Genomic DNA, 24,249 nt, shown 5'->3' on the forward strand with positions numbered 1-24,249 from the left:
GTACCAGCAGAACGAGAAACACTTCAACTACACCACGCCAAAGAGCTTCCTGGAGTTCATGAAGTTATACGGCAACCTGCTGGCAACGAAAAGGATGGAGCTGACTCGGAAGATGGAGCGTCTGGAGAACGGCCTGCAGAAGCTTCTAACCACGGCCTCCCAGGTTACGTTCGAATGAATTTCCATTATTTTTAAAAAAGGCGCCGCTACTTTGCCTCCGTTAGAACTTTTTTTTAATGTCAGGTGGAGGATCTGAAGGCTAAGCTAGCGCTGCAGGAAGTGGAACTGCATCACAGGAACAGTGACACAGAGGCCCTTATTTCTAAAATCGGCCAGCAGACGGACAAGCTGAACCAGGAGAAGAGTGTTGCTGATGCAGAGGAGCAGAAGGTGAGATGCACATGCACAGAAGAAGACAGTGGAGGTTCAGGGTCAGCAAGACTTTCGGTTCTGGTCTACACTCAAATCATTGACTTACATTTTAATATATGTTTGTCCATGAATACATATTTAAATGATTCCCAGTAGTCTATTCTCTTCATTTCATAGCATCTGAATATATCAGAGTTTCTATCCAATCAGATTTCAACCGTCACATCACATGTTTCCAGGGTCCAAGGAGTCGCCACTGCAGACGTTTGTAGCATAAACTGTTACTCGAAGGCTGTTTATTTAACCAATCAGATCCAGCAGTCGTCCGATCACGTCGACATTTTCACGTTCTTCGATTGGCTGGTCAGAAAGCAGCGCTAGTCAGAACTCGCAACCTGTATCTGTAGCAAACTGCACAATCTCAAATACATTCGTTTGGTCTTTTAATTCCACAACATCATCATCAACAGACGAGAAGAAATCGATTTGGGCACAGATACACTTTTACAAGACGGACTTTTCACGACATCGTTCGAAAGTTTATACTTTTTCTTTCCTCCAAAAAACAAATGCAGGGGAAACCCCAGCGTCATTTTATGAGGTTGTGGTTAATATCGCAGCTTCTGCTAGAGACGATGTATGCGTGTGCTGCGGTTGTGGCTACAGTGAAAAGAGACTCGATGAATTGTGTTTATTGGTTTTCTTGCTTCATGGCATTCATTCTCGCTGTATGAGATTCCTGTGTGTGATGCAGCGCTCTGTTATACTGCATTTCTCTATAATTTTGATGATTTGTATAGCCATGGTGTCATAATGATGCTATTAAGAGGTTAATTGATTCAGGTAGGGCACCACTGAGGGGTTGGGGGTGAAATGCACAGCCGATACTGGTAGAGGTAAATTTTGCATGTCAGATAGTTTGTAAGGATGATTGTGTGCAGGTAGCAGCGATCCAGGCTGAGGTGACGAAGCAGCAGAAGGAAACAGAACAGGACCTGGCTAAAGCCGAACCAGCCTTACAGGCAGCCGACGCTGCTCTCAACACACTTAACAGGGTGAGAGAAAAGGAGCAAACGATGTTCACAATCAGCGAGACCTCGTATTAGCTTCACATCTGGTCCACTTTTTGTGTTTGCAGCTGAATCTAACCGAGTTACGGACGTTCCCAAACCCACCGGTGATCGTGACCAACGTGTTAGCTGCGGTGCTGGTGCTGCTCGCTCCGAACGGACGCGTTCCTAAAGATCGCAGTTGGAAATCAGCTAAAGTCATCATGAGCAAAGTGAGCAGTGCATCTGCATACGTTCTTCACTCAAAAGAAGAAGAGCTGCAGCAGCTCTCCAGTGTTCTGTTGTGTGCTTTGCAGGTGGATGATTTCCTGCAGGCACTGGTGAACTTTGATAAAGAGCACATTCCTGACGCTACCGTGCAACTGCTGAGGGATGAGTATCTGAGCGACCCGGACTTCAACCCCGAGTTTGTGCGCCTCAAGTCTTCGGCTGCAGCCGGACTGTGCGCCTGGGTTATCAACATCATACGATTTCATGAGGTATTCCAGGAAGAACCTCTCGCTATCTTCAGCCTAGCTGTATATTTTGTAGATGAGCACAATCACATCACAATCACAAAATTTTTACTTACCAAACAAACATATTTAGTATCAATAGGCACTTATGTGCTTTTATCCCAACAAGCACTCGGTTCAACACCTTGTACAAATATATGAGCATTTATAATATATAATTTGAATTGTGTAAATATATAGAAATATACAATTGAGCAGCTGAGGGTTAGGGGCCTTGTTCAGGGGCCCATCAGTAGTGGTATTGGGATTAAAATGTATATAAATAAATTATGAGTAAATACTAAATACCATTCGTTTGTATTTATTTGTCTCTTAACTGTTGTGTTGTCTCAGTGTCTCAGTGTCTTTGCTCCTCTTTCTCTCCTCTGCTGCCCTCTGCAGATCTTCGTGAGTATACACACTTCAGCACTTCCTCCAGAGTTACAAAATCGTCTGGAAAATAAGTTGTTAACAAGACTAATATAATGATTATAAAGCCAATAATCACAAAATATTTATTACATTAATATCATGTTTAGTAGATTGTGTGTGTGTATGTGTGTGTGTGTGTATACAGGTGTTCTGTGAGGTAGAGATAAAGAGGATGTCTCTGTCTCAAGCCAATGCTGATCTGATTGAGGCAGCAGAAAAACTGGATCTCATCAGGAAAAAGCTCATGGTAAAGCTCTGTCTGACCATCATTTTCTCTTTCTTCCCCTCTCTCTTTCTCTCTTTTCTCTCTTTCCATTTATGGCATTTGGCAGACACCCTTGTCCATAGCGACTTACAGTAACCTCAATTATACAGTTGAGCAATGCAGAGTTAGGGGCCTTGTTCAAGGGCCCAGCAGTAGAAGCTTAGTGGTGCTGGGATTTGAACCCATGACCCTTTGGTCCAACATCTTATCCACTGAGTCAGCACTTCCTTTCAGGTTGATGGTGTAATTTTAAGACACGCCTCAGTAAATTTGCATTGATTCCTGATATGTTGATGATATGATAGAAACCGTGATGGAGAAACCCTGCATGGTAAAAACATCTTCAAAATGTATCGGTCCCTTTTTAAAAGACAAGACATTAAAATGTTTGGTCTGGCCTGTGTGTTCTTTTGGCAAATGTGTGTGTTTGTGTGTGTGTGTGTTTAGGAGTTGGACAGTAGCCTGGACACTCTGACTGCAGCGTTTGAAAAGGCCACCTCTGAGAAGCTACGATGCCAAGAGGAGGTGAATCGCACCAATAAAACCATCCAACTGGCCAACCGCCTAGTAAAAGGCCTGGAGGTAGGTTTGTGTGTGTGTGTGTGTGTGTGTGTGTGTGTGTGTGTGTGTGTGTGTGTATATATTAATATATATAAACATTTCATGTGTTGTGTAAGATTTTTATTAAATTTACAGCATTCTGTAAACACCCTTATCCAGAGCAACATACAGTTATCTCAGTTATGCAGCTGAGAATTAAGGGCCTTACTCAAGGGCCCAGTCTTGGGGGGTGGTGGGATTTCAATCCATGACCTTCTGAGTCTTATCCAATGAGCCACCATTTCCTGCTAGGTGAAAATTGGTGAGATTTTGCAAGGGTTTTATACACATTGATAATTGTCTGCATCCTCCATTTGTGTGTGTGTGTGTGTGTGTGTGTGTGTGTGTGTGTGTGTTTGATTTTTCTCAGTCAGAGAACGTACGCTGGGCACACTCTGTAGCTCAGTACCGGGAGCAGGAGGCAACTCTGTGTGGAGATGTTCTTCTCACGGCTGCCTTCATCTCCTACGCCGGCTCCTTCTCCAAAAGATACAGATACGAGCTCCTGCACAACCTCTGGATGCCGTACCTTCGCACGCAGAAGGTTTGTGTGAGTGTGTGTGTGTGTATTAACACTGACTGGTCATATTGAGTGTAGATCAGGAATGGAGAATCTAAACCCTGGATATAATCACTGCCTCAGTAATGGTCACTGTTGCTTGCCAATTTTTTACTTTCAGGTTCCTGTTCCTATGACCGAGGGCCTGGATCCCATCTCCATGCTAACAGATGATGCTACAGTGGCAAAGTGGAATAACGAAGGTTTGCCAGGAGATAAGATGTCGACACAGAATGCTACCATCCTCTTGAATTGTGAGCGATGGCCTCTCCTTATCGACCCTCAACTACAAGGCATTAAATGGCTGAAGAGTCGCTATGGTAACAGCCTCTGGGTCACTAATCTGGGGCAGAAGGGGTAAGTGTGTGTAAGTGTGTGTCACCAGAGAGTGACCAGAGAAAGGAATTATGAGAGGTTATAGTGTGTTTGTGTTCATGCCCACCTGTATATGTGTGTCTGTGTGTAGGTACGTTGATGTAATAGAGCAGGCAGTAGTAACAGGAGAACCTGTATTAATCGAGAACCTAGAGGAGACCATCGACCCGGTTATAGATCCGTTACTGGGTCGACACACAATTAAAAAGGGCAGGTGAGAGATAACACACACACACACACACACACACACACACACACACACACACACACACATATTCAGTTTAACATGTTTACCACCGGGCGTCATATACTTCACTTATGTTTACATTTTTGTTCTATAATTCCTACATTCTGTAAAGAATCTTATGTAGGCATCAATTGTATTCTTAACGATCTTAAAAAGGTTCTAAAAAGGTTCTGATTTGACTTGGTGAAACCTGCAGAAACCCTAATTATAACTGACGGCAAGTGTTTCGAAACTTGCTCATGCGGATTCCAAACGATTGCCGATGCCTGAGGGTCACAAACTCCTAGTTCCAAAGAGTTCTCGTTTCCCTGCACCACCCTGTACTAACCCACTCGTTTTCCTCTAATTGGGATGCTACTATTATGATTATTTATCTTGGTTACACATATCTGAATGTATCTCAGAGGTACTGACATGTCCAGAGTGACGGTACAATGACCCTATAATATTTACACTGTGATGAATATCCTACATTTGTAGGTATATTAAAGTAGGGGATAAGGAGTGTTTGTTCCACCCAAATTTCCGACTCATTCTGCACACCAAAATGGCCAACCCACATTATAAGCCGGAGATCCAGGCTCAGACCACACTTATCAACTTCACCGTGACTCGGGACGGACTGGAGGACCAGCTCCTGGCTGAGGTCGTCAACCTGGAGAGACCTGACCTCGAGCATCTCAAGGTGAATATATGTTAATTGTATTATAGTGGATGTAGCTTTAGATGTTTGCAGGCTTATAAGTGTCTTGTGTGTGCAGTCTGATTTGACGAAGCAGCAAAACACGTTTAAAATCGAGTTAAAGCAGTTGGAGGACGAACTGTTGACCCGACTATCGGCTGCGGAAAGTAACTTCCTGGGTGACAACATGCTGGTGGAAAAACTGGAAAGCACCAAACACACGGCGGCCGAGATCGAGATGAAGGTGCATTTCTCAATGCAGAGGTGTAAAGAGTAGCTGAAAATCCAACTGGAGTAAAAGTATAGATACCTTAGTGTAAAACCTAATCCGTTACAAGTTAAAAGTCACCAATTCCAATATGACTTGAGTAAAAGTCTGCAAGTATCTGATTTGAACAGTACGTGAGTATTTGACTCATATTGAATGTAGGCTCAAAGTTGCTTGAGTCCTCATATTAATGAAAAGCCAAAAACATTTGATTTGTGAGGTTTTATTTAACTAAAAAACTAATTGAATTTTACACCTTAAAACTGCATGAACCAAAGATCAACTAAACAGCCTCTTCAACATGCCAGATGATACAAAAAACAAACAAAAAAGACAAAGTAGTAAAGTAATCTTTCAAAGAGGAATCTAGGTTGGATTGTACTTGCCAAAAACGGATTAATCGACTGTTTTTCAAACGGATATGGGTTAAAAAACACACATATAAGAAAATAAAATAAATATAATATAGGGCTCTCTCGTGTGTCAAAACAAACAGCACGTGGTGTCAGTCATTCGCCTCTAGAGGTCACAATCGCAACGACAGCGCACCGGAAAAACTATTAGTATGGTTTTGCCAATAGCAGATAGTTCCAGCAATCAACTATCGGTGCCAATTAATCGGTTTTGTCGACCTCTAAAAAAGGCAGCATCATGTCACAAAGTAGAAGATGGACAAATAAAATTGAAATAAATCATTTTAGATAAAGTAAAACCAAATATTTAGAGCTGACTGGGATTTGATGCGGCTCTCAGTCTCAGAGAGGGAAAATATTTGTGTTCAACTTCAAACTGATTCTAAAAGTGTTTGGAATTAATTTGTGCTCTTGTTGGATGGAAAATAAAGCCAGCAGAAGCTAAAAAGGCGATGTTGATCAGTTATCAAGTAACAAAATATTATCACTTCAGTGAATCTGTTCATTCAGTCTGTGCTTTGATGCTAATTTAGAAAGTCCCTCATTAACCTGGTCGCTGTTTGATTGCTCAGTTTTGGAGATTTACACAATTAATTCCTGCTGTGTGTGCTGTCTCAGTCTGTTTAATCATGTGTGTGTGTGTGTGTGTGTGTGTGTGTGTCTGTGTGTTGTGCAGGTATTAGAGGCAAAGGTCAACGAGGTAAAGATCAATGAAGCTCGTGAGCACTACAGACCCGTAGCAGTACGATCGTCCCTCCTCTATTTTATCATCAATGACCTCAACAAGATCAACCCCATGTATCAGTTCTCACTCAAGGTCTGCTTGTGAATGCACGAGGGTCTTTATTGCGATTAGTGAACCTGAAATTTCTTTCCCTTTTTTTATACAATAAAAAAAAAAAACAGATGTAATCCACCCACATAATGTATTTTTTTCCCAGTCGAAATTCTTTGTATTTTGTATCCACCCACATTTCTTTATAATTTTTCCATTTTATAAACATAAATAGCAAATATAGTCTGCTTTTACAAATGTAACTTGAGTGTGCACGTGTTAATGCGTGCTATAATTAGCTTTCTGGTACTTTTTCATTTATTATATTTTGGATAACTTTCAAAGTTAAAGTTTTACATTTTGAAAGGATAGGTAGTATAATAAGTAAAATAATAATTAGCATAAAAGATAGTTAGCATAATAAATTAACTATAATTAGAATAAAAGATAGCTGGCTGAATAAGTAAATGGAAATTTGCATAAAAGATTGCTAGCATTATAAGTAAACGATAATTAGCATAAAATATAGTTAGCATAAACGATAATTAGCATAAAAGGTGGTAAGCAGGATAAATCAACAAAAATTAGCATAAAAGATAGCTAGCATTATAAGTAAATGATAACAAGCATAAAAGATAGCTAGCATAATAAATTGGCATAATATGCTAAATTATATCTGAATCTGACATGGTTTCAGGCAGAAACAAATCCCAAAACCTCTTGCATTTGGAGCATTGTGTAAAACTTTATTTAACATGTTTTGTGTTCACAGGCGTTTGATGTGGTTTTCCGTAAGGCGGTGCGGAACGCCGAGGTGTGTGCTGACGTTAAGACCCGTGTTAGCACGCTCATCGACTGCATCACCTTCTCCACCTTTAACTACATCAACAGAGGCCTGTTTGAGAGAGACAAGCTCACGTTCACAGCTCAGCTCACATTTCAGGTAGCACACGTGGCTGGATGCTACATATGAGCGAAAGCTAAAACGAATCACGTATTGCCATCAGGCTTTCAGAAATGAAATGAAATCAGTAGCGTCATATACATGGTTGCATTAACCAATCAGATTGTGACTTGCTCACGCCAAGGCGATCTAGAATGCGAACTCTTAAGCATTTTGACGTCTCTAACGTCTCCAATTGTGTTCATTGGATTTCAGTTGTTACTGATGAATAAGGAGATTGATATTCGGGAGCTGGATTTCCTTCTGCGCTTCAATATTGACCACAGTTACATCAGTCCTGTAGACTTCCTCTCCAACTCTGCCTGGAGTGCCATCAAGGTACTACATGTGCACACACACACACACACACACACACACACACACACACACACACACCTATTTCTCCATATTTCAACTTATTTCACACTCGAGTAAAAGTTCAATTCCTAGAGGTCATACAATCCCTGCAGCCTGATGTTTGAAGAGATCAAAGCACACAGCGCTTGTTCCTGTCTGTCCTTCTGCAGACGATGAGTTTCACAGACGAGTTCCGGGGCCTCGACCGAGACATCGAGGGTTCTCCCAAACGCTGGAAGAAAGTGGTGGAGTCTGAGTGTCCTGAAAAAGAGAAGCTCCCTCAGGAGTGGAAAAGCAAAAGCTCACTCCAGAAGCTCATCCTCATGCGGGCTCTCCGTTCCGACCGCATGACCTACGCCCTCAGGTACGCCCAGACTTTTCTTCTTGTGTGGAAACCGATGCTCATTTTTCCAGAAGTTATATGTGAAGACGTTGGTGCAGGAACTTTGTGGAGGAGAAGCTGGGGGTGCAGTACACTGAGAGCAGGAAGATGGAGTTTGCAAAGTCATTTAAGGAAAGCAGTCCAGCTTCTCCGGTGTTCTTCATCCTGTCACCTGGAGTTGACCCACTGAAAGACGTGGAGTCTCTGGGTAATGCTGCGTACACGCTGTCTGATGCTTCATTTCCATGGTAAGATAATGACAGTCGATGTGTAGGTCACTGTAATATGTCGTTCTCTCATCAGGTAAGAAGCTTGGCTTCACTATAGACCTCGGAAAACTGCATAACGTCTCTCTCGGCCAAGGCCAGGAGGCTGTAGCCGAGCTAGCCATGGAGAAAGCTTCCCAAGAAGGCCACTGGGTTATACTACAAGTGTGTACCTGCTGCATGATATGTATATTTTACTTGTATGCAGATTACAGTTTTTCTCAGTTGCGTTGGAGCTTTTTTCTAATCATCCTTAATATTTAAAAAAAGTGCATTCCTCAAAACAAGTTGTTCAACACAAAATGGATTTCTCACAAAAGCCTGTAGTTTTCACAAAATCCTTGAAATTAAAATCAGAATGATCTGAGAAACCGCTCCAAAGCAACGGATAATAACAGTAACATATCAACAACCTCAGCGAGATGCTTTTCTGTAACCGATTAACGTGCAGTACCTCGTCATCAAGCTGTTTTATGATGTGAAATAAAATGTTTCTATATATAAAAAAAAAAGAATAATCGACCCAAAATGGCAAAATATGTTTTAAGCTACAAATAATGGCCAAGAAATTAACAAGAATTAATCAAAGAAATAAAGTGAGTATGGGAAAAATTTATTCCTTTCTTTTTTTTAAAAAAAAGGAAGAATGAAAGAATTTCGTGAACCCAGAAACGTGCTGAAAAAAATAATATGATATATTATATTATAATATTCCAAAAATACTTTTCTGTTTTAACTTTTCCACAACAGAACAACAGTGTTTTTTTCACGTTTCTTGAATCATCCTTAATATCTGCAAACTAATTCGTATAATGTCCTAGAACATTCACTTGGTTGCGAAGTGGCTGGGAAATCTGGAGAAGCTTCTGGATCACTGCTGTGAGAACAGTCACCCGGATTACAGAGTGTTTATGAGCGCAGAACCAGCGGCCACCCCTCAGGAGCACATCATTCCTCAAGGCGTTCTGGAAAATTCCATCAAGATCACTAACGAGCCTCCAACCGGAATGCTGGCCAACCTTCACGCAGCACTGGACATCTTTGACCAAGTGATGAAATATATGACACACACACAACATGTACAGTAATGCTTTTATGTAGGTGTGTTAGGTGTGTGTGTTTGTGTGTGTAGGACATTCTGGACCAGTGTTCCCGGGAGCAGGAGTTTAAGACCATCCTGTTCTCATTGTGTTACTTCCATGCATGTGTTGCTGAGAGGAGGAAGTTTGGCCCTCAAGGCTGGAATCGCAAATATCCATTCAACACCGGAGATCTTACCATTTCTGTTAACGTGCTCTACAACTATTTGGAGGCCAACTCTCAGGTGTGTGGGAAAGGTACCACCCCAGGACCACCACTACACTGATATTACTTCACTTACTTCGGGTATCTGCATGAGTTAAAGTTTCTAAGATGGTGGTGAGACCTGCTCTGTTGGACGGTTTATAGACAGACGCATTGAGAAAAAGCCAGGAGGTGGCGCTGGAGGTGGCACAGTTAAGGATGGGAGTGATGAGCATGGACAGGATTAGAAACGAGTTCATTAGCGGGGTTGTGAAGGTACAGAGTTTTTGGAGATGAGGTAAGAGATTGAGATGGTTTGGTTAGAGACATAGTGAATGCTAAGAATAGAGCCACCAGGAAGTAGGAAAAAAAGGAAGGCCAAGGAGGAGGTTTATGGGGAAGGATGTGGTGAAGGAAGACATGCAGGTGGCTGGTTTGAAAGAGGCAGATGTAGAGGACAGTGGGTATGGAGACAGATGATCCGCTGTGGCGCCCCCTAATGGGAGCAGCCGAAAGAAGAAGATAAAGAAGTGTGTATCGATTTATTTTCTGGTTGAGTTCTAGGTGCCGTGGGAAGACCTGCGGTATCTCTTCGGAGAGATCATGTACGGAGGACACATCACCGATGACTGGGACAGGAGACTTTGTAGGACGTATTTGGAGGAGTACATGCAGCCCAACCAGGTACACAAACACAGACCCCTAAGGTGAAAGACACATACGGTTTTATTTCATTGCTTTGTTTTATTCTCTTTATTCTGTTTAATTTGTCATTTTATTCAGCTTTAGTACATTTTTCTGTTTCCCAGTTTGACAGGAAGTTTTCTTTAGCTCCTGGCTTTGTTGTTCCCTCCAACCTGGATTACGCGGGCTACCACAGCTTCATAAACGAGATGCTTCCTCACGAGAGCCCGGCACATTATGGGCTCCACCCCAATGCTGAGATCGAGTTCCTGACGGTGACCTCCGACAGCCTTTTTCACACTCTGCTAGAACTACAGACCAGAGATTCGGCTATGGGCGAGGGAGCGTCACAGAGCACTGAGGAGAAGGTCTGCTTCAGGGGCCTCGGGGGCTTCAGGGCCTCAGGGACGGGGTTTTAGTCTTCAATGATACTCATTAGTCCTTGTCAGATGTTTGCATCTGCAATTATTAAAGGATGTTGATGGTTCTGAAAATGATTTGATGTTCCAGGTAAAGACGGTCCTGGATGAAATTCTGGAGAAACTTCCAGAGGAATACAACATGTCTGACCTCATGTCCAAAACAGCTGAGCGCACGCCCTACATTCTGGTATGCTTCCAGGAGTGCGAGCGCATGAACACGCTTGTCAATGAAATACGACGTTCTTTAAAAGAGCTGGACCTAGGACTGAAGGTGTGTGTGTGTTGTTTAATGTGTTTTATGTGTGTATTCTGACTCTATGATATATGAATTTTGTCTAATGATGCTCTGTGTGTGTGTGTGTGTGTGTGTGTGTGTGTGTGTGTGTGTGTGTGTGTGTGTGTGAGATAGGGAGAGTTGGCGATATCTTCTGAGATGGAACAACTACAGACAGCTTTGTTCTTTGATAACGTTCCTGACACCTGGACTAAGCTCGCTTATCCTTCTACCTACACCCTGGCTCAGTGGTAACAAACACACACACACACACACACACACACACACACACACACACACACACACACACATTTATAATTATTAATACAATGCTTCCTTGGAAGCCATTTAACAGTAGCAGGCCGTTTATTTCACCCCTCAGCTGCACCGCCTGCATCCATCATCTCTAGCAGAAGCATCGATATAAACCTCATGAAATGACCCCTGGTTTTTCCTGCATTTTGTCTGAGCATTATGGTTTTTCCTGGGGATTTAAGATGGAGGCAAATTGTGTGTTTTCATGCAAATTCTACAGGAAAGAAAATGTACAAACAGTTCATGAAGCTAAACAACTGTTTCGAACCGTTTTTTGGCGCCCTTCCCTCACGATGCCCGTGAAAAGTTTTTCTTGTAAATGTCCTTGTATGTGTGACTTAAAACAGCTTTTAAATCCATGGAATATGGAATTTGGTATTGTGCAGTTTGCTACAGATGCGGTTTGTGATCTCTGACTAATCGATATACCGATTTTCTTTCCTTAAGGTACAATGATGTGTTGCTGCGCTGTCGAGAGCTGGACAGTTGGACTCAGGACCTCTCTCTTCCGAGTGTAGTGTGGCTCTCAGGGCTTTTCAACCCACAGTCTTTTCTCACAGGTATCTCTCAGACACACACTATATAAATATATATCTCCATCATCACAGGCTTACTGTACAGTGTGTAACTCGCAATTTTAGCTGTGATGCAGAGTTTGGCACGTAAGAATGAGTGGCCGCTGGATAAGATGACTCTAACTGTGGACGTAACAAAGAAATTCAAGGAGGAGTTTAACCAGCCCGCCCGAGAGGGTGCTTACATCTACGGACTCTTTATGGAAGGTAGGAGATGCACACAAACACCAAATCAGAGCACAGACAGACCAAATCTGACCAATCACAGTACAGGTAAAACAAAATATACTCCAGTCATAGAATATATAAGGATAATTGATCCAACAATAAAACCAACATTTATGGCATAAACCCTCATCCAGAGTGACTTACAACTAAGGGTTTTGCTCAAAGGCCCCGCAGTGGCATCGTGGTGCTGCTGGGATTTGAACTTGTGATTTTCCGATCCAGAATCCAAACGCAGCATTAAAGACCGAATTAATTATAAAATTGTATATTGTATACACAATACATTGTATATTGTATTCTTTTATTTTAAATATATCCTTTACTTATATCATGTCCCTAAGTTATTAATAAATGTCCGGCTCTCCTTACAAGAGCGTCCTCTAGAGGTGAATCACTGACACCACGTTTTTTGTTTTTTTTGTTTTTACACAGCAGACTGCGCGCTGCACGGAGAGAGCTGTTATATTTATTAGTATAGTATTTATATTGATTAATCAATATAATCACATTTATTATGGTCAGCACATTTTCATTATTTATTAGGCTTTTTTTTGTAATAAACTTCAGTAATATTTTACATGGATTGTTTGTTATTCAGTATCCATTTAAAAATTAATCCAATTTTTAATAATTATCCATCAGTTCATTTATTCGAGTATCGGCAAGTACCTCTAGCAGCCTAATTATTTGGTATGCATAAGAAAGTAAATGATTTTGATTTGAATAGCAAAGAATATTAAACAATTTCCTTATAATAGTAATAATGCTCTTTTAATACAGTTATGCTTTTTTGTCTATATGGTGCAGAAAAAAAAATCTAGTATCAGGAGGCGTAATAATTACATAATCAATCTACACAATAATACTGGTAGTCACTCCGGCCCGTCATTTTTTGTTAGACAGACTCGGCCCCCATTAAAGAAAGGAAAAATTATGTTGCCCTCACCGAAAAAAAAGTGTAAAGACCCCTGGTATACACAATGACTGATAATAAAAGCCTTCACTGTGGTTTCCAGGTGCACGCTGGGACATTCAGAACGGCACGATCGCAGAGGCACGGCTAAAAGAACTGACTCCCAGCATGCCCGTGATCGCGGTGCGCGCCGTCCCGAACGATCGCCAGGAAACACGCAACATCTACGAGTGTCCCCTCTACAAGACCAAACTCAGAGCGAACACCTACGTCTGGACTTTTCACCTCAAAAGCAGAGAGAGACCGGCCAAGTGGGTTCTCGCCGGTGTGGCTCTGCTGCTGAGTGTTTGAGGAAAGAAAAACCCGAACCCCATTCGCAGCAGTTTCCTGTTTATTTGTTTTAAATAAGTGTGTCATTATCAGGTCTGATATTATTCCCAATATACAGTGTAATATATAATACATACAATATACTGCTTATATCCAAGAAACGTAAAGAAAAAAGAAAAGGAAAGAAAAAGGAAACGTTCTGACCTGACAGTGTGCTTTGCGTCGTAGAAAAAACACCGGGAGACATTTCAAAATGCGGTAAAAACAACAGCACTAGATCAAAAGGTGATGCTGTACAGAAAAGGTTTTGCAGTGCTTGTGCAAAAATCGGTGCAAAATTCTATCGCACTCGGCTCACGGGTTGCCAAGACCTCAGATCCAGGATCAGGTTGAGGCGCGAAACAAGCCAGAGCTGATCGTAGACCTGGGGTTGGGTGGGAGTTTGAGGTGTTTTGAGGCTCAGACCTCTGAAACCAACATACAGCAGCGTTTCCACTGGAAGCTTATAAATCCGTGAAGCCGTGACGAACTCAAATCAACTGAAATCAGTGTTCTAACTGAAAAATCCCTGTTTTTTTAGTTCAGTTCTTTGGGTTCTGGCCCAGATACAGATTCCTTTAAACTATAGAGAACATCTAGAGAGGATAAATGTCATGGATAGTGCTGTTATAATTACATTACAATCATGTAGTGATCATGAACGTAATTCCAAAAAATGTTTCCTCGGGTTTGAGGTCTCAGTAAGGCTGCTTTCACATTTGGCTCAGGAAGTTCTCATGATTTGATCCAAGTCTGAATGTAGATGGTGTGAATTGATTGAATTATTTAGAATAATTTTTGTTTGCAATTGTGTTGACATTTAATTTGATTTATTTAAAATGTTTTGTGAACTTCACAAGGTTTCAAAGAACGAAGGCTTTTCCCTCCGAAACGTTTCCTGTCTACTCCAGAAAAGTAAAAGCTGTTTCTAAAATTGAGAATAAACATAGTGGATCTCACTATTGGTGGTCTTCTGGTTTCCTGATGTCCATCTTACCCATGATACATAAATTTGGTGCCGTGACCCGAATGCACAAAATTTATGCAGCAGTCATACCTTTGTTACCTACAGTAAAGATCATCAGCATTACTCAGGAAAACTACATATAATGTAGAGATCCTGCTTGATGAATAGTTATTAGGAATGAAACGTTTTTTTCTTTACAAATATCAGCACAAAAGAAGGGTGAAGGCAGCCTTACTCAACTCCGAACATGGCTCTGAAATGAAACCTTTCCGTTTTTAAGTTTATCATCATCACCAAAGCTACAGCAACGTCTTCCCGTGGAAATGTTTGGATATATGATAAATATAATCTACCATCTACTCACATTCATCTCGTGTCTAAAACTCTACTCTAGAGTGGGTGGTCCCTGTTAAGACATGCACACGCCGGAGTTTACGCCGAAACTCCCCCGGAAGACCGTGTTTTTTTTTTCTCAGTGTGGCGTACGACGCGACACTCTTCGCCTACACGCTGAGCGGAATATGATATGCTAAAGAGACCACACTTTGGTTACAACATGCATGTCAGTTGGAGCTTTACATATTAAATGATGTGCGTTTTCGATGCAGTACTTCAGTAAATAAAAGGACATGCGGGACAGACGTCATGGAAAGGGACAGCACAGAGGTCTGGCTGGGATTCGCTACGTGCCAATTTTGCGTCGTCGTACTTCATTTCAAACGCATTGAAAATAAACGTCATCGTTCGACGTGTAAACGGACGCCACGTTCCTCTGTAGCGTACAGGAGCTCGAACTCATCGACTCATCGTTCTCAAATCTAAACGTGTAAGACAATAAAACTTTATCTACAGGTAGAATAGACATGATTCAGATCAGCGAATCCAGTGTTCGAGAAACAGCAACGCAGGAACGCTACGTTAAAATTAAAACGTATAAATAATAAAAGCATGACGACCGAGTAAACATCGCGATCAGGTTCGCAGCCCGAGTCAGTGCAGAGACGCAATACTGAGTGTACAGTGTTAAGTGAACGTTGACGGGGGGGAGGGGAGACGGCTGTGTTCAAATCCGAGCCTCATTCACTGGATTCAGGACGAAATCCGGCGTAATCTTTAAATCCCACAATGAACCCCAATGTACCAAGAAATCCCCCCAAATAGTTTGTGTCATTTAGTTTAATCTGAGCTAATACGCTATTATCCTAAAGGTCGTCTACAACCTTTTAGTTGTATTTGTCCATATGCTATTGCATTTAAAATATGAATATTCATTAGATAGATATAATTAGATTTAGCTTTAAATACGACATAGAAAAAAGCATAAAAAGTGAGAATCTGGTTCCCCTCATTTATCAAGCGGCATACGTATGCGTTCATTGGTAAAATTGTTTGTACGAGGGTTTATATCGGGAATTTTATATTCGGAATTTACATTTGGAAATCTTTTGTTGTTGTTGTTTTGTTGTTTGTAGACACCTGGTTCAAGTCTACATTTAGTCCCAATTTAGTCTCAAAACTCATTGTTCCTCCCACTCTTCTGGGAAGATGTTCCACAAGATTCTGGAGTGTGCTTGTGGAGATTTGAGCCTCACTCAGACACAAGTGTGTTTGTAAAGTCAGGTACTGATGTAGGTGAGGTGTTTCAGTAAAGGGAAAGTTTCATGCCAATGAAGACAACCGTTTTGGGGTCCCAATATTTTTTGTCCATAAAGTGTAACAATAAAAGATTGGCTCCTATTACAGGTAGTTCCCCGATTTACGATGGAGATGCCAATGAGTGAGAATAAAGTCGTAGCAATACGAGATGATGTGGTAATTATGAGAAACGTTTAGCTTTTTTTTTTGCATCAAATGGATGCTGAGGATTTGGTCGAATCCCACTTTAGGTTCGGATTTAGCAATAAGGCAATTCTCTGTCTTTTGGCGCAGTTCTGAGAGACATTGAGGAAACTGGATCTTTCTGGCTGCTATTCCAAGACGAGACGTTTCTCAAGATACCATGAAGATGATGATCAGAGGACGGAGCAGAGCACCAGTGCACTCAGCACTTTATTCTCGAAATAAAACTTTATTCTCATAACTTTTTCTCAAAATATTGTGATTTTATTCTCATATTGCTATGACTTTAATCTCAAATTATTATTTTTTTTAACGTGGCACAAAAATATAGTCTTAGTGCTGTACATTTTATTAATGTAATTTTTTTTTTTTTTACTTTTATTTCCTATTTTTATACATTAAACACACACTTATCCGGGCTGATGCACACCTCTGATGATCTGGATCAGGTCTTTCTCCACCCCTGTGAACTTTTTTTGTTCTATCATCCTATTTTCCAGGCCCGAGTGAGGAGGGGGGATTTGAACACAGCACATGAGTGGATTCTGAGATGAATTGGTTCTTCCTGATTCTTCGTCTGGATTCTCTCGGTGTTAAAACCTGCTCTAGAAATCCAGGAAAATATTCTAGTATTTATTTTCTTAACCAATTTTGAGGGAAAAAAAGCTAAAATGTGTTAAGCAGCATGACTTTTTTTTTTTCTTTAGAAACATGCGACAAAAAAAACAACATCCTCCCCAGCATGCAGCTTTTCTGTTGCTACGGCTGCATGTTCAGCGCGGCTAATTTTGCGTGCAGTCACACTGAAGAAATACATTCGAAGTTTTTTGTTTGTTTCACATCTGTGCGAGTCAGAAAGCCAAAAAAAAATAATGATTTGGAAGATAATTAACATAGTGTATGTTGCATACAGATTTTCAGTGTCTCTCTTGTTCTTTCTCTTTCTCTCTCTCACACGTTTTCTCTGAACCCTGAGTCTAGCGTGCGCTGGTTTCCAGTGTGAGAGGAGTCAGTGGCATCCTTCTTCCAGATATGGTTCTAATGCATTATAAACAAGTCGCATTAAGTGGATATCTGTGATGACCTAATGCTGGTTCCCTGGAAGCCCGGGGTCGGACGAGGGCCGGTGGAGTTCTGGTGTCGCCCCCTTGTTCGGAGACGAATCTGGGAGGGACGTCTGTCTGATTGACAGCTGAAGAGCCCTGTGATGCGGCGAACCAGAGCGCTCCGTTTCCTGTCTGGGTCTTAGCTCCGCCTCCCACTCTGAGTCTTTTATCCTGGAGGTCGCCTCCGAGGTGGTGGGACTCGGGGAGTCTTTGGGTTTGTCTCTCTGGCTGGGCTTTTCTACATCACGACTCTGTGAAGACTTAAAATAACAATGGGACATTTTTATTTAGTGCTTTTCCATGTACTTAATGGAGTGTGAGAGTGTGTATGTGGGTGTCTGTGTGTCTGTGTGGGTGTGTTTGTGTGTGGGTGTTTACAGTTTGTCTCAGTTGCTTTGGAGCGTTTCTCAGATCAGAAATTAAATTCTCAAAACGACTTGTTCAACCTCCACATCATGTCGTCCCTTGTGCTCATCATAAAAACTATTTCTCAGTGTCTGCTGTTTCCTACATCATCAGCTGTTTATGTTCATGTTGATCAAAATATATGATACTGGTTTCACCTGAATAGCTTTAACCCCCAAAACATCTCAGCATCAGTTCATTGTGTATGTCAGGGGTTTTCAACTGGTTCTGTGCCAGAGACCACATTCTGACTAACAAGTAATCCGCGGCCCACTATTGTGTGTGTGTGTGTGTGTGTGGGTGGTGGGTGGTGGGGGCTACATAGTGACAGCCTCATATCATTCTCTGGTTCTAGCCTTGCCCTGTACTTGTTCTTTAGATATGCCAGAGTGGAAAAACCGCTCTCACAACGGTATTTAGTTGGAAAAGGTAAAAGACACCTCAATGCTTTTACTGTAAGCTCTGGAAATTCTGTCTGGCAACTTATCCAGAACTTCATAATGGGTTGTGTATCATACATATGCCTCCTGACAGAGTCTGTGGACATCTCTATGAGCTGATCCTTTTCTACAGTAGTTAAGCTTGACCCTGCTGCTGCATCATCACTGAATGGGAGCAGGATCCATTTGCTGTCACAGCGCCACTCATCAGAATCATTGAACTACTTTTGGAATTGAACCACAAGCTTCCTCAAATGCTCACACACAATGTCTTTAATGTCAATGCTGTCAGAATATTCCTCAACTGAAGGGAACATAGCCATGTTACCACTCTCCACTCGTTCTGGCTATCTTGACATTTTTTTAACAAATGCCTCTAGTTTTTCGTAGAGCTGCAGGACGTTTGAATCTCTCCCTTGCATTGAAGTGTTCAACTTGTTAAGCTCTGCAAAAACATCGGTGAGATACGCCAGCTTAGTTAACCAGTGGCTGTCGTTGAACATGTAAGCCAGTTCAGTGCACTCCTTCTTGCACCAGAAAGTATAGATAGCGTCACGTAGTTCAAAAACACGGGCGAGCACCGCGCCGCGAGACAGCCATCTCACCTCTGAATGGTAAAGGAGAGAGGTGTGTTCACTTCCTAAGCCTTGACATAGGGATGCAAACAGACGTGTATTTAATGCTTTTCGTTTTATCAGGTTTACAGTTTTAACAACAGCATCAAACACCTCGCTCAACTCAATACTGAGATCTTTGGCGGCCAGAGCTTCTCTATGAATCATGCAATGTGTCCAAATTATCGCCGCTGCTACTTTCTTTACGTGCCCATTCAATCCAGTCTGGCTGCCACTCATAGCTCTGGCATCATCGCTACATAGCGCCACACACTTCTGCCACGAAATATTGTGTTATTTGGAAAAGTCATCAATGGCTGAAAGGATCTCGGCACCAGTAGCCCTGGCAGCGGTTTGTAAAAGAGAAATTCCTCACACATTTCACCATTATCCTCATATCCAGAGGTGACAAAAGTACACACATCCTTTACTTAAGTAGAAGTACAGATCCTCATGTTTTAAAATACTCGGGTAAAAGTTGAAGTACTGATTAAACTTTTTTACTCAAGTGAAAGTAAAGAAGTCTTGGCTCTGACATGTACTTCAGTAAAAAGTAGTTATTACTTCCCCCTGTTTTAGCTGTTAACTGGACCTCACATCATAGAAAGAAAGATAGATAGTTCAATAGATGTGATAGCCTAGTGGGTTAATATCAGGGTCCCCAAGAGGATGAGTTTGAGAGTTTGATTCCTGGTCGAGCTGGTTGCTGTGTTGGTAAATAGCACCAGGGTTCCGGAGGAACGTTGTCTCGTTTTTATTGTGTACTGTGTATATTAGAAATGACAATAAAAGCCTCTTGACTTGACTTGATAGTAAGGATCAGGGTTTGAATCCTGCTAGTTGTGATGTCGGTTTTGTTCCTGCTTCCTAAATATTTCTTTAGCTTTATATTTTTGTGTTGATGGTTTAAAAGTAGATAGACCTGCTCTAAACAAACTTCCTGGCCTGTCTTCTCTGATGGTCCAGTGGGTTAAATCAGGTGTTGTGCTTTTGGTGGGGTTCAGGGTTCGAATCCTGCTTTCTGCCTGCCAGTCACGATCAGGATTCACTTCCTAAATTTTTCTTCAGCGATATATTTTTGTTTTTAATGGGTTGAAAAGAAAGATAGACCTGCTCTAAACAAGTTTCCGAGTCTGTCCTCACCGATGGTTCAATGGGTTAAGGTTGGTATCTCGCTGGTGGTGGGGATCAGGGTTCAAATCCTGCTATTTACAATGTGGGTTCAACTTGTGCTACTTACATCTGTATTTGCTTCCTACATCTTTCTTTAGCCTTAAATTCTTGTGTTGATGGTTTGAAATGAAAGATAGACCTGCTCTAATCAAGCTTCCCATCCTGTTTTTCCTGATGGTTTAGTGGGTTAAGGCTGGTACTTTGTTAATGTTGGTGGTCAGGGTTTGAATCCTGCTTTCTGTGTTTCTTTCTGGTCTGAATTTCTTGTTTTGAAGCATGAAACGAAGGATAAACCCCCAAAAAAAAGAAGGTGACTTGTGGGACTTGATGGCTTTGTGGTAAAAGCCTTGCCTCTGAGCTCAGAGGTTGCTGGTTCAAATCTGGCTTGTCCCCACACTAGGTAAGTTGTGTGGAAATAAGTGTGTGGTGAGCAATGGAGTGGGTGACTGAATAACTGCTGGGTTATAGCCTCAGACATAAAAATAAATAAATATAATTGAGGGTGATAGTTTTGTGGAGAAGAAAAGGTTGATTAAAGGAAAATTTTGCCAGGAGCCTAAGTTCATAAGTATTTTGGATGTTTTTGCTTCATAAGCCCCTGTTTTCAGTGTCTCAGATGCCAGGGGGGCAGATGCCTGAATATTGCCCCCCTGGTTCAGGATACGCCCTCTGAAACCGTCCACATCCGACCTTTCACGCAGCCATTTCTGACACCTTCCTCACTATGGTCACCGGAACCTTCTGCACTCTTAACTTTGAGTCCTGGCTGGGGTTTGAACCAGCAACCTCTCAACCCAGAGGCAAAGCTCTTCCAATTGAGCCACAGGATCTCCTGCAAGAACCTGATTTTTAGGACCTTTTTTGGTTCTTTTATAAAACTTTTTAAACAATTTAAAGGAAAGCTAAGGGTAGGAATTGAACCGGGTGAGTCAGATAACAGAGACCGCATTACTAACCACTACACTACCAGAGGGGTGACAAACAAGCCTTTGCTTATTAGACTCTTGGTTTTTCTATAGTTAAGAGACCACTGTTTTCTCTTAAATGATGGTAGAGGGTCAAAACTTCTCCTTCCTATTCATTCTCTCAGTAACTCGAAGTCTATGAGAAGTGACTCAGGTACAAGAACCACATCTCCAACACCTGCACCACTGATATACCATGATTTACCAGCAACCAATTTTAATGACCTTTTATTGTTCTGTTTTTAAAAACTTCTTATAATGTTCAATATGAAACTAGAGGTAAGAATCGAACCAGGAAAGTCTTTCATCATAGATCGCTAATGACATTACTTTCAAAACTCAAAACTTTGTTAGACATGTAAATAAGCAGGAAAGACAAAGACAAAGACAAAGAGACACAGCCACAGCTTTAGAAAGAGTGAGAAACAAATAGAGAGACAGCAAGAAAGAGATATACAGTGAGACAGAGACATTTACTAAAAGAGACACAGAGACAGTTAGATCGAGAAAATAGAGAGACAAAGATAGCGAGATATAGCCACTTCCTGTTGGAAGTGTTTATCCCGAGCGACTCTTAATGATCTCATTTACTAAATGAGCAGTAGTGAGTTAAGTGATGCTCAGGTGCCCAAAACTGCCAGCTTGGAGGTGTTAAACATGTATCATATTTACAGCATGTGATTATAAAGTCTATAACAGTGCAGAGACGTGTGGACATCATTAAGAGCCTTTGCTATGTTTCCACACGGACAGTTAATGAGGTGATTTTAATGTATACTTTTTACTGTATAAATTATAAATTCTAGCTGATAGACAGCTGTATCATACAAATAAATAGTTAAAAAATCATACATTGTGATTTTTTTAGATTATGTCTCTCACAGTGGACATGCAACTACAATGACAATTTCAGACCCTCCATGATTTCTAAGTGGGAGAACTTGCAAAATAGCAGGGTGTTCAAATACTTATTTTCCTCACTGTATCTATCTATCTATCTATCTATCTATCTATCTATCTATCTATCTATCTATCTATCTATCTATCTATCTATCTATTAATACAAACTAATTAAAATGTTGTTACCTAATGAATGTATCCAGGCTGAAGATCCACATATAGAACACAAGCAGAGAAAAGATGATGATGATCAGGAATGTGTCTGTTCTCAGTCATGTTCTCATCACTGACTCCCTCTGTCTCATCCACATTAACCCCAAACTTCTCACTGCCTTCTGCCTGCTGATTCTTAGCTCCATAAACTAGTCTACATCTGTGGTGAGTGAGAGACAGGACTTTATACACCAGCGGATTGAAAAGACGCAGTAACAGGAAATCGGTTGTTCGGCTGAAATCGCGCACAGTGAAAATAAAAAAAATATTTCACCAAATCAGTGGATTAAAACTAAAGTAACGAGCCGGTTTTGAAAATGTAAGAAGTAAAAAGTACAGATATTTGTGTAAAAATGTAATGAGTAAAAGTAAAAAGTCTGAAAAATAAATAGTGGAGTAAAATACTGATACCAAAAAAAATCTACTTAAGTGCAGTAACGAAGTATTTGTACTCCGTTACTTCCCTCCTCTGCTCATATCGCACAAATGCCAAAAGTTGCGCGTCATTTGTTATATCTGTCGTCTAGCACATTCTTCGTATATCATGGTTTTACACGTGTCTATAGCTGCTGGAAAAATCAGCTGCTCTACAATTGTATGTGGCTTTTTACATTGTGCAACTCTGAGATATGAGGCTTTCTGTGCATTTTCACTGACTTTTTTCATGAGCGTCTGCTGTCCTTTGAAATCACGCAACATCTGTTGCATATACTCAATAGGCTTGGCCTTCAAGAAGCTGTGATGTGTCTCCATATGACGAGAAAGTTTCGACGGTTTCATCGTTTCATTTGAAAGCACCGTTGAACATACGAAACACAGCGGTACCTCCTCTCCTGTTTTGTCAGTTGTTACTGTAAATCCATATTTAACATAATCTTCATTGTATTTTCTTTTTCGTTTCCCACTACGTTTACCTGTTTCCTCCGAAGTTGTAGCTTTGTCTGCAGAGCATGCAGCAGAAGCCTGTCCATCTGTCCTGACATCTGTCACTTACTTTCCTCACTAAAAAGCGATCCATGCTGGTGCTGACTAGCAAACTTCACCTTAGTTAGAAACGTTAGCTAACAGCTCCACCCCAAATTTCAATTCACCAAAACTATTAATCGTCTATTCAATATAACCTGAACAATGTGTTCTCGTAAATCCGAGATGCTGGTCTATTTCGCTCGCAAGATGAATGTGTACGTATATGACGCAAAACACAACGTTAGCAAAGCATAGGCCTGATAGGTGCAAAGCTAGCCTATCCTGTGTCAGTTTGAATATTTTAGATATTTTCATTAAATTCAGTTTTCCCACTAATGTGCAAATATTCTGGAAATGTTTGGAAAAATAAATTATGGAAAAAAAAGTGATTTTAATAGTGAAATTATGTAGGCTGTCACGGACCACATGCAATGCCGCCGCGGACCACCAGGGGGCCGCGGACCACCGGTTGAAAACCCCTGGTGTACGTCATTGAATGTAAAAGAGTTAAACCAGTTGTCAGAATCTTCAATCTTAAATTTCTATCAAACTTTTTTTTCTGAATGTGTTGAATTGATGAATTGTGCAGATGAATCTTGAACGTCACCGATGAAGGCGAGTGAACGGCATCAGATCAACCAACGATCAACAAGTTCTCTAAAACAGGTCAAAGGTGAATCTCGTAAAACCTTCAATTTGCACCAAAACACAGAATTACAATTTCTGAAAACGGATGAACAACCAAGACACGAACAAACACCAATACAGTGCAGTAAAAGTGTGAACCCTGTTCGTCTTTTGCGATCAATATAAATCAAATATTCAAAATATAAATGAATTTGTGCTGCTGAACCTCAAAGATGACGTACAGAAGATGTGCATTTTCAGTCGCTGTGATCCAAACCATAGTTTACATCAGGAACCACTGAAACTGTGCAGCGTCATACTGACAACACGACTAAACATGTTGATCATGTTTGTGAACAATGACAGAAGAACATGTGATTCTGATGGGAAGGAGATGTTTATTGACACAAATACTTACTTTTGAGAGATGAACAGGGTTTTGAGAAAAGTACAGACTTTTGCAAGAAATT

General features: G+C 41.1%; 2 protein-coding genes across 4 annotated transcripts in view; one reads left to right on the top strand and one right to left on the bottom strand.

Moving 5' to 3' along the window:
- dnah9l (dynein, axonemal, heavy polypeptide 9 like) overlaps positions 1 to 15,076 on the top strand; it is a 34,013-nt gene extending 18,937 nt beyond the window's left edge. The window contains exons 44-70 of the mRNA XM_046857816.1: positions 1 to 163; positions 244 to 390; positions 1,314 to 1,427; positions 1,511 to 1,654; positions 1,739 to 1,921; positions 2,514 to 2,615; positions 3,081 to 3,215; positions 3,604 to 3,777; positions 3,914 to 4,149; positions 4,259 to 4,381; positions 4,895 to 5,099; positions 5,176 to 5,340; positions 6,454 to 6,594; positions 7,325 to 7,495; positions 7,712 to 7,834; positions 8,023 to 8,216; positions 8,294 to 8,442; positions 8,538 to 8,665; positions 9,322 to 9,549; positions 9,633 to 9,824; positions 10,349 to 10,468; positions 10,594 to 10,836; positions 10,979 to 11,161; positions 11,300 to 11,415; positions 11,927 to 12,039; positions 12,121 to 12,261; positions 13,299 to 15,076. The exon at positions 1 to 163 is cut by the window's left edge and continues 71 nt beyond it. Of these exons, the coding sequence (XP_046713772.1) occupies positions 1 to 163; positions 244 to 390; positions 1,314 to 1,427; positions 1,511 to 1,654; positions 1,739 to 1,921; positions 2,514 to 2,615; positions 3,081 to 3,215; positions 3,604 to 3,777; positions 3,914 to 4,149; positions 4,259 to 4,381; positions 4,895 to 5,099; positions 5,176 to 5,340; positions 6,454 to 6,594; positions 7,325 to 7,495; positions 7,712 to 7,834; positions 8,023 to 8,216; positions 8,294 to 8,442; positions 8,538 to 8,665; positions 9,322 to 9,549; positions 9,633 to 9,824; positions 10,349 to 10,468; positions 10,594 to 10,836; positions 10,979 to 11,161; positions 11,300 to 11,415; positions 11,927 to 12,039; positions 12,121 to 12,261; positions 13,299 to 13,546 (4,381 nt within the window). The 3' untranslated portion in view covers positions 13,547 to 15,076. The remainder of the gene's footprint in view (positions 164 to 243; positions 391 to 1,313; positions 1,428 to 1,510; positions 1,655 to 1,738; positions 1,922 to 2,513; positions 2,616 to 3,080; positions 3,216 to 3,603; positions 3,778 to 3,913; positions 4,150 to 4,258; positions 4,382 to 4,894; positions 5,100 to 5,175; positions 5,341 to 6,453; positions 6,595 to 7,324; positions 7,496 to 7,711; positions 7,835 to 8,022; positions 8,217 to 8,293; positions 8,443 to 8,537; positions 8,666 to 9,321; positions 9,550 to 9,632; positions 9,825 to 10,348; positions 10,469 to 10,593; positions 10,837 to 10,978; positions 11,162 to 11,299; positions 11,416 to 11,926; positions 12,040 to 12,120; positions 12,262 to 13,298) is intronic.
- Positions 13,569 to 24,249, bottom strand: part of kcnh7 (potassium channel, voltage gated eag related subfamily H, member 7) — a 70,351-nt gene continuing 59,670 nt past the window's right edge. For all 3 annotated transcript variants that reach the window (XM_046857844.1, XM_046857836.1, XM_046857828.1), the window contains one exon: positions 13,569 to 17,736. In XM_046857844.1, coding sequence (XP_046713800.1) covers positions 17,455 to 17,736 — 282 coding nt within the window. In that variant the 3' untranslated portion in view covers positions 13,569 to 17,454. The remainder of the gene's footprint in view (positions 17,737 to 24,249) is intronic.

Source organism: Silurus meridionalis, chromosome 1 (genome assembly GCF_014805685.1).
Source record: "Silurus meridionalis isolate SWU-2019-XX chromosome 1, ASM1480568v1, whole genome shotgun sequence".
Classification (NCBI taxonomy): Eukaryota; Metazoa; Chordata; class Actinopteri; order Siluriformes; family Siluridae; genus Silurus; species Silurus meridionalis.